The 8,504-nt window shown below is 37.6% G+C and overlaps 2 protein-coding genes across 3 annotated transcripts; both read left to right on the top strand.

Moving 5' to 3' along the window:
- The first annotated feature begins 2,237 nt into the window (after positions 1 to 2,237).
- LOC108359941 (uncharacterized) lies at positions 2,238 to 3,727 on the top strand. The gene is made up of 3 exons (XM_017612032.1): positions 2,238 to 2,550; positions 2,606 to 3,086; positions 3,164 to 3,727. Exons 1-3 carry the CDS (start codon positions 2,360 to 2,362, stop codon positions 3,485 to 3,487), a joined length of 996 nt encoding a protein of 331 aa, XP_017467521.1. The 5' UTR covers positions 2,238 to 2,359; the 3' UTR covers positions 3,488 to 3,727.
- Positions 3,728 to 4,119: 392 nt separating this feature from the next.
- Positions 4,120 to 7,182, top strand: mEFG1 (mitochondrial translation elongation factor G 1). Of its 2 annotated transcripts, XR_001847019.1 has the most exons (6): positions 4,120 to 4,330; positions 4,445 to 5,200; positions 5,274 to 5,916; positions 5,977 to 6,598; positions 6,653 to 6,872; positions 6,984 to 7,182. XR_001847019.1 is itself a non-coding variant. In XM_017612014.1 (5 exons), exons 1-5 carry the CDS (start codon positions 4,259 to 4,261, stop codon positions 6,792 to 6,794), a joined length of 2,235 nt encoding a protein of 744 aa, XP_017467503.1. In that variant the 5' UTR covers positions 4,120 to 4,258; the 3' UTR covers positions 6,795 to 7,038. The 2 variants fall into 2 exon arrangements, 1 of the variants encoding a protein (XP_017467503.1); XM_017612014.1 differs by having other exon boundaries at positions 6,653 to 7,038.
- Positions 7,183 to 8,504: the final 1,322 nt, after the last annotated feature.

Raw genomic sequence — 8,504 nt, 5'->3', positions numbered from 1 at the left:
CATTCTTTGGACTAAAAATTTGGTTTTTTGCGTTCCTTTACTTTTCCTGTTATTCTCTTTTAGTGAGCGCATTTTGCCTACGCTCTGGCATTTTGACACTTTTCAGAGTTTGGTCCAAAAAGATAAGGAATGCACCTCTTGTGTGAAGACGGCCGGTTAAAAGAGAGCCTATCCGAGTTGTCAATCACACCTTGTTTAATACACCTTGTTCACGGTAGAGCTGGGATACTATCGATAGTACCGCCACTCGATAGTTTTACAAACGATTGTTGAAAACATCGATAGTACTATCGTCGTGAGAGGTATTGAATTTAAATGCTAAATTGATTGAAAATTAAATCAATTATAAATTTATAAACTACTTTGTAAATTAAAGAGATTATATAAATTTGTTTAAATTTGCGTGCATCAAAAAGAGCTTCTTATTATAATAAAAAAAACTTATTAATTTATGCGTCTTATATACATACACTTGCATCCACTTGAATATGGAAAAATTAAATTCGGATTTTGTTTGTCCCTTTTGAAGTGCAAAGAAGAGAAATTGGTTATAATAATACATTTCTAAGGGCCGTTTTCTCATCTAACCTTTATTTTACCGGCCACTTTTTCTTCTCGATATACGAGTTTTCGTTTTCTCATTAGCGCATTAAATTCTCGAATCGATAAATTGTTGCTCAGCCGATGCAACCTTTAAAAATGTGTACCCAACTTTAAATTTTGGTTTGGTTTTGGTTCATGAGTCAGATATATTAGATATTTCCACCAAGGTTTTGGTTTTTGCTAAGAGTTGCTCTTGCTCTCTGTTTGCTTATGTTGCATTGCCAACCTTTGAAATTTTATGACGAATGTAGTGAAGTTTCACTCTCGGAAATGTAGTGAAGTTTCACTCTACGGAAGGACAAATTTATTTTTAGAGGTAAGATTAGAAAACGAAAACACTTTAAAGTGAGGAACAATTTATCTTCCCTGTTAGTAAAGGCAACTTTACTGCTTACATTAGAAAACGACCCTAATACTACAAAACAAAAGATATTCGTTTAAATTGACAACTCATACTTATAAAATTTCAACTAAGGTCAAATACGGAGGCGCATTTCAAAACACGGACAAAGGAAATTATTAATATTTTTCCATATTATAAGAAAACGAATAAAGTACTGGTCAAAATAATAGAACCACAACATTTTTAGCAGTTTTGACTATTTTTTTGTTTGTTTAGTGTCTACTAATTTTTTATAAAAGTTGTACAAAACATAAACAACTACAAAATCATTAAAATTTCAAGCTTCTTAATTCGAATTTCTATAAAAATTTTGTGTAGCGGTTTTATAGCTTATAAAATTTTACTATAGTTGCAAAAAATTCCAATAGCTAAAATTTTTTTTGCTGACTGTATTGTTAATTTTCTTGGATGAAAATCTAAACTTTGGATTATCGGCCACTTTATCGTCTCGATATACGGGTTTCCGTTTTCTCATCAGACGGTAAAGTGGCCGGTAAACTAATGGTTAGATGAGAAAACGGCCCTAAGAGATGTAAAGAAGAGAGAAGTTTCGCTAAAACCGACATCGATAGTTTTCAAAAACTATTGATAGAAGCGACAATTTTCAACTATCGATACTATCGATAGTATCCCAGCTCTAGTTCACGGCATTGCTTGATCATGATGCAATAATACAAGGTGTTATCGGTTGGCAACTTCTCGCTCTAATTCCGCCATATTGACTGCCTTAACCGAAACAGTGTTACTTCTTTAACAATTCTTTGCCTAATAATATAGTTGACTTTTTTTTTTTCTCAGTATACACATTTTGTTTTCTCAAAAAGGTATTATAGCTTATTTTATTTCATTTCATTGCGAATATACTATAAAAAAGGCAGATTTTGTTTAGAAGAAAATATGCAATTTTATATTTTTTCCCCAAATGGGGATTAATTTCTTCCCGTTTTTCTTCCTTTTCTACTGAGCTAAGGCAGTGTCAAATCGAGGTGTCACAACTGATACTACCTTATATTATTGCATCATGCTGTTTGATATGGGAAGTAAATAAATTGGAATACCATTTAACAATTCTAACAACTGACGCGTATCGAAAGATGTATTAAAAATAAGATAATCGAGTTCTCAGAATCGATTCTCTATCGATTTCGAAAATTTAGAATCGATTCTCTAAAATCGATTATTTCGAGAAAATCTTCGATTTCGACTTCTCCATTCCTAGTATATACTGTGAATGAAATTGTTGGAATTACTGCGTTATTCGATTGGTAAAATAAAGTACCAAGGCGTTAAATATATTTTTCATTTCTTTGGGTTCCGGCGTATATCAAACAAGTCTTTTGGCAGATATTAAACATGGCTTCTTTCAATTTACGCAAAATATATAAAATGTTTGATAACGAGAACGAGACTAAGATTAGTGCGGATGCCCTCGAGCAACTGCAGCAATGGCAGTTAATTCCTCGTGAAGGGCAATATTTGTGTGCTCAGGGCCATGCGCTGAGGTTGCTACCGTCTTCTGCAAAACTTGATGGATTTATTTGGCGGTAAGTTTATGTGTCAATATCAAATTATAATTCACAAAAATCTTATTATGTGTAGATGTCACCAAAAAAGTGCGAAGGGCAAAAGGAAGGCGCGAACGTGCAGTGTTCAAATTTCTATCAGAAAAAACACTTTTTTCTATAGGTCGAAGCTGCCTATGGTAAAGCTCATTGCTTTTTCTTACCTTTGGATTAAGAATGTGCCGCAAGATTTTATAACAGAGGAGTTAAGTATCTCTTTGCGGACCGCTATTGAATGGTCTAACTGTTGCCGTGAGGTGGTGTATACTGGTATGAATCGAATAGGGTATCAAATCGGTGGCGCCGGGTCTGTCGTTGAGATAGGCGAAAGCGAATTCGGCCGCCGGAAGTATGATTCGGGTCGTGGTGTTGAGGGGCAGTGGGTTTTTGGTGGAGTGGAGCGGGGTACCAATAGGTGTTTCCTTGTTCCCGTTGAACAGAGGGATAAGGAAACCTTATTGGCCGTTATAAAACGTTGGATTCTTCCTCATACGACTATAGTTTCCGATTTTTGGAAGGTGAGTTTGATGTCGTAGATGTTTATACATATATGCATACATACATAAATACAAATTCAAAATGCTTTTCATTACAGGAATATCACTGCTTGAGGGATGAGGGGTATGTTCACCTTAAACAAAACCATTCGATCAACTTTAAAAATCCACAAACTCAAGAACACACTAACACCATTGAGGAACTTTGGCGGCATGCCAAGCTTTCAATGCCTCAACACCACCGAAACAAAAAGGTTTTAAGCGAACATTTGGCAAAGTTTTTATTCACGCGGCATTGCAAGCTTGCAGACTTAGATGCATTGAACGTATTTTTCGAAATGGCGGGCTTATCGTACAATCCATTGAGTCCGTACTTAGATATAAGAGAAGACGACATTAAAGAGGAGTTGAAGGAGGAGTAGTAGGTGTGGTATTTATTGGTCTTAATAAGCCCTTTTTCATGTTGCAAGAACTCAAACAAAGATACCGAAGCGAAGCGAAGATAATCGCAGATTTATTTCATATTTCAAATACCTCACCAACTCGGGCATTCCAAGCGCAACTATTTTCTCATTCGGAAGAAAACTGTATGTGCCACTGTAGTCAAATGGTGTTTCGAAAGAAAGACACATTTACGCAGTATTTAACGAAAAATATTAAAATCCGAAATTTCATATATTTATTTAAATGTCGTTTATATAAATTTTGTTTTAAAAATGGCTGTAATATATACTATGTATGTGTATCATATAAAAAGTTATTTAAACTATCTTTTAATTGGCATACATCATCGGTATAATCGGGTTGGTTTTCGAGATATACCTACATATAAAAAATATAATAGTTGAACTCTAACCTCAGATCTTCATTGCCTTTTTAATTATGCCTACCAATATTTTTTTATAGCTTAAGGTTGGTATTCTCGACTTGTTTATTTTATTTGAATTTATAATATCCGTTTTTAGTGCTTTTAATTTATTATTCTAATCCGCGTAACACTCTGTTCTTTAATAAGCAAAAATCTGTAGCATCACCCTGTAAAGTCCAAAAATTCCACCATTCTGGTTTATTTCCACCCCCAAAAAGTCAGCTGTTTTGGAGCATGCATTGCGAGTTCTTTTCGTTTATTAAGTAGATCCGGAGGGCGGCCAAAAATAAACAACTTTCCAATTCAATTAAAAAGTTGTTTGAAGATGACTATTTTAACAAGAATTATCGTTTCCAATTTGCCTCAACGCATTGGTGCACTTAAAACACTTCAGCAAGTATGTATTGTTTGGCACAATAAAAAATAGAAACCTATAAAAGTTCGCTAGGTTATGTAATTTACGTGCTTTAATTTACTTTATTTTCTACATCTACGATTAAAATGTATCTAGAGTGGCTACTGCACGCATATTAAATTCGCTGAACATAAGCCAATAGAGAAAATACGGAATATTGGTATTTCGGCACATATTGACAGCGGCAAAACTACGCTCACCGAACGCATTCTCTTCTACACCGGCCGTATTGCTCAAATGCATGAGGTACGCGGCAAGGACAATGTTGGTGCTACTATGGATTCAATGGAATTGGAGCGACAGCGCGGTATAACTATACAATCTGCAGCCACTTATACGATTTGGAAGGATACCAATATTAATATCATTGACACACCCGGTCACGTGGATTTCACAGTGGAAGTAGAACGTGCATTACGTGTTTTAGATGGCGCTGTGCTTGTACTCTGCGCTGTGGGTGGTGTACAAAGTCAAACATTAACTGTAAACAGGCAAATGAAACGTTATAATGTGCCTTGCTTGGCTTTCATCAATAAGCTGGATCGCACAGGTGCAAACCCTTATCGTGTGCTGTCGCATATGCGTTCAAAGATGAATCACAATGCAGCTTTCATACAATTGCCAATTGGTGTGGAGAGTGATTGCAGGGGTATTGTAGATTTGGTGACTGAGAAGGCCATTTATTTCGAAGGCACACATGGCATGGAACTACGTTATGATGAGATACCTCAGGACATGCGCGCAGAGTCAGTCGAACGCCGCCAGGAGCTAATTGAACATCTTTCAAACGTAGACGAAACACTGGGCGAACTGTTCCTAGAGGAAAAGACACCAACGGAGGATGATATAAAGGTTAGGTATCAGTAAAGCATCAGCGTATTTGTATTAAAATTATTCTTAAAAATTGTTATTTACAAATTTATAGAACGCCATACGCCGTACTTGCATCAAGCGCACGTTTACCCCTGTCATGGTGGGCACTGCACTGAAAAATAAAGGTGTCCAACCCTTATTGGATGCGGTTATCGAGTACATGCCTAATCCAGGCCAGGTAGAGAATGTCGCTTTCATTGAAAAGGAAGGACAAGACCCTGAGAAAATTGTACTCAATCCTGCACGCGATGGTAAAGCTCCATTTATCAGTCTGGCATTCAAGTTAGAAGCTGGGCGCTTTGGACAGCTCACCTATTTGCGTTGCTATCAGGGTATGTTGCAAAAGGGTGACAACATCTTCAATGCGCGTACAAATAAGAAGGTGCGTGTTGCGCGTCTCGTGCGTTTGCACTCGAATAATATGGAGGATGTTAATGAAGTTTACGCTGGAGATATTTTTGCACTCTTTGGTGTTGATTGCGCTTCAGGAGATACCTTCACCACAGATCCTAAGGGAAACATTTCAATGGAGTCTATTTTCGTACCAGAACCAGTTGTGTCCATGGCAATTAAGCCCAATAATGCTAAGGACAGGGATAATTTCGCAAAGGCAGTGGCGCGTTTCACTAAAGAAGACCCCACCTTCCATTTCTTCTTTGATGCTGATGTGAAAGAAACGCTCGTTTCTGGAATGGGTAAGTGAAAGGATATAGTAACTTTGGCATGGGTAAGTAAATTTATTTGAACACTTGCAGGTGAATTACATTTGGAAATATATGCTCAACGTATGGAGCGTGAATATGGCTGCCCCGTCACATTGGGTAAACCCAAGGTTGCTTTCCGTGAAACACTCGTTAGTCCTTGTGAATTTGACTACCTGCACAAGAAACAGTCAGGCGGTTCGGGTCAGTATGCGCGCATTATTGGCGTCCTGGAGCCACTGCCACCAGATCAAAACACACTGCTCGAGTTTGTCGATGATACTATGGGTACAAATGTGCCCAAACAATTTGTGCCCGGTGTGGAGAAGGGCTTCCGAGAAATGGCTGAACGCGGCATGCTCTCTGGACACCGACTATCTGGTGTACGTTTCCGCCTAATCGATGGAGGACATCACATTGTGGATTCCAGCGAATTGGCTTTCATGTTGGCAGCGCATGGTGCAGTGAAAGAAGTGTTCCAAATGGGTTCTTGGCAAATTTTAGAACCTATAATGATGGTAGAGGTTACCGCGCCAGAGGAATTCCAAGGAGCAGTTATGGGACAGTTGAGTAAACGTCATGGCATTATTACGGGCACCGATGGTGCAGAGGGTTGGTTCACTGTGTACGCAGAAGTGCCATTGAACGACATGTTCGGCTATGCTGGAGAATTGCGGTAAGTTATTGCTTTGATTTATGGAATGGTTAAAAAGAAATCTTGACTTCACAGTTCAAGCACTCAAGGCAAAGGTGAGTTTACAATGGAATATTCACGTTACTCCCCTTGTCTGCCAGATGTGCAGGAACAATTGGTGCGTCAATATCAGGAATCGCAAGGATTAGGACAGGAGAAGAAGAAAAAGAAAAACTGAAAAGGTGTAGCCATAATCGACATTCAATACTAATTTATTTAAGGACTACATACGAGTACTCCATTTTTTTTTCGAAATGTAAGAATGGTAGATAATATTTGAAGCAAAGTTGGCGATCATTGTGTATTTGCTGTTTTAGTTAACTATTTAATATAAAAAATTTAATTTTTTTATACAACTGTGATACAGGTAATAAAAAGTGACAGCAATAAGCCACAGATATGAGGCTGAAGACCACTAAAAAGGTTATTGTTTAAAATTACTTCGTTTATTGCAAAAATACAGCACTACCAGTTCGATTATGGAGATCGAGGAATGGATAGTTGGTACTACCCAAAAACAACCGGATAATTTGAGTTAATCTTGGCAGCACCAAGAGAAATGCCTGGTTTAAGGGACACTTCCAATAACGCGTCTGTTTGAGTGTCCCTTTAAACTGTGTTTATATGAGGCGGTTTTCCAGGCAATTTTAGAGGCGATTAGTTGAATCAAAAGTTGGTTGCCCCCCAACTTCATCGGAAGTGATGAAAGGCCGTTCACTCCAGGCGATTGTTGCTTTCAACTAAAAGTTGCCTGTAAAATCGCCTCATGTGAACACCGTATAAGAAAAGCAATGAATTTCGTTTCATTAGGTTCTTTCCCGTACGCAACGCGGGATCCCGCGGGTGCCCAAAATAGCCCAGAAATCATTCCCCAAATTCTGAGATAGGGTATTTTGCAATAAAATTCTGAAATAGGGCGTTCTTTAAAAGTTTTTTGAGATAGGGCGTTTTTGAACTGGCTGCCGAGATATGTAGGTCGATGTTGTTGTTGTTGTTGTAACAGCATACAAATTCCCCAAAGAGATTTTGGGGAGTGTTGCTGGAGTGACAGTCCTTAGCCAGATATACATCTGGGTCGTTCCGGTTACGTAGACCCGACTGTCGTGGGAACGGAGATAGGTCGATCTTCCAGTCAGCTGTCGAAATAAGATTCGAAATAGGATGAGATTGGAAAGCCTAATTCAATAGTTCGAAAAAGTGTTATTTTTAAAATAAAAATATTTTTTAAATAGATTTTATGAATTAAAAAAAAATGCGATTTTTTCAAAATTGCGCTTTCTTGATCAAGGCGAATTTATACAAGGTGGTGTTGTAAAATCAGCTGATTTCTTCGCCTTACATGTATTTTTACAGATTTGACAGCACGCCCATCAAAAGCAAAAACAAAATACATGTAAACTTTGGAGCGAATTGAGATTTGACATAACACCCTCCATACAAAATACATATGGTTGTCGTTGTTCGCCAGTAACACCACCAAGGCGAATTTATAAAAGGTGGTGTTACTAGCTCAGCTGATTTTGTGTATGTGTTTCGCCGCACGGCTTCTGTAGCTCGTTTCTGTAACAATTCCCTGCAGTAAATGTCGACAGTGAAACTTTATCGATTCGCTATTGACTTTGTCACCAGTACTAGTTCCAAGATATGCGACACACAATGTTATTTGCTATAGACATCTCACATGTGCTTGTCATTGCAATTCTCCAGAGGTATTGACTAAGTACTCCCTTTGGGACCATATGGAGACATTGGCACCAGAGATTCTCTACTACCTTTTAATGTTTATTGTCTACACTTTTTTATACCTTTGGGTAATACAATTAATTGAAACACAGATATGTATATTGTTGATAAAAATGTCTTGTAGATAGTTATTTTTAATAAAAAA

This window comes from Rhagoletis zephyria, unplaced genomic scaffold (genome assembly GCF_001687245.7).
Source record: "Rhagoletis zephyria isolate East Lansing unplaced genomic scaffold, Rhagoletis_zephyria_1.1 Rzeph_scaffold_00492, whole genome shotgun sequence".
NCBI classification, from domain to species: Eukaryota; Metazoa; Arthropoda; class Insecta; order Diptera; family Tephritidae; genus Rhagoletis; species Rhagoletis zephyria.
The sequence above is the reverse complement of the archived record's forward strand: the minus strand, read 5'-3'. Positions and strand labels throughout refer to the sequence as shown.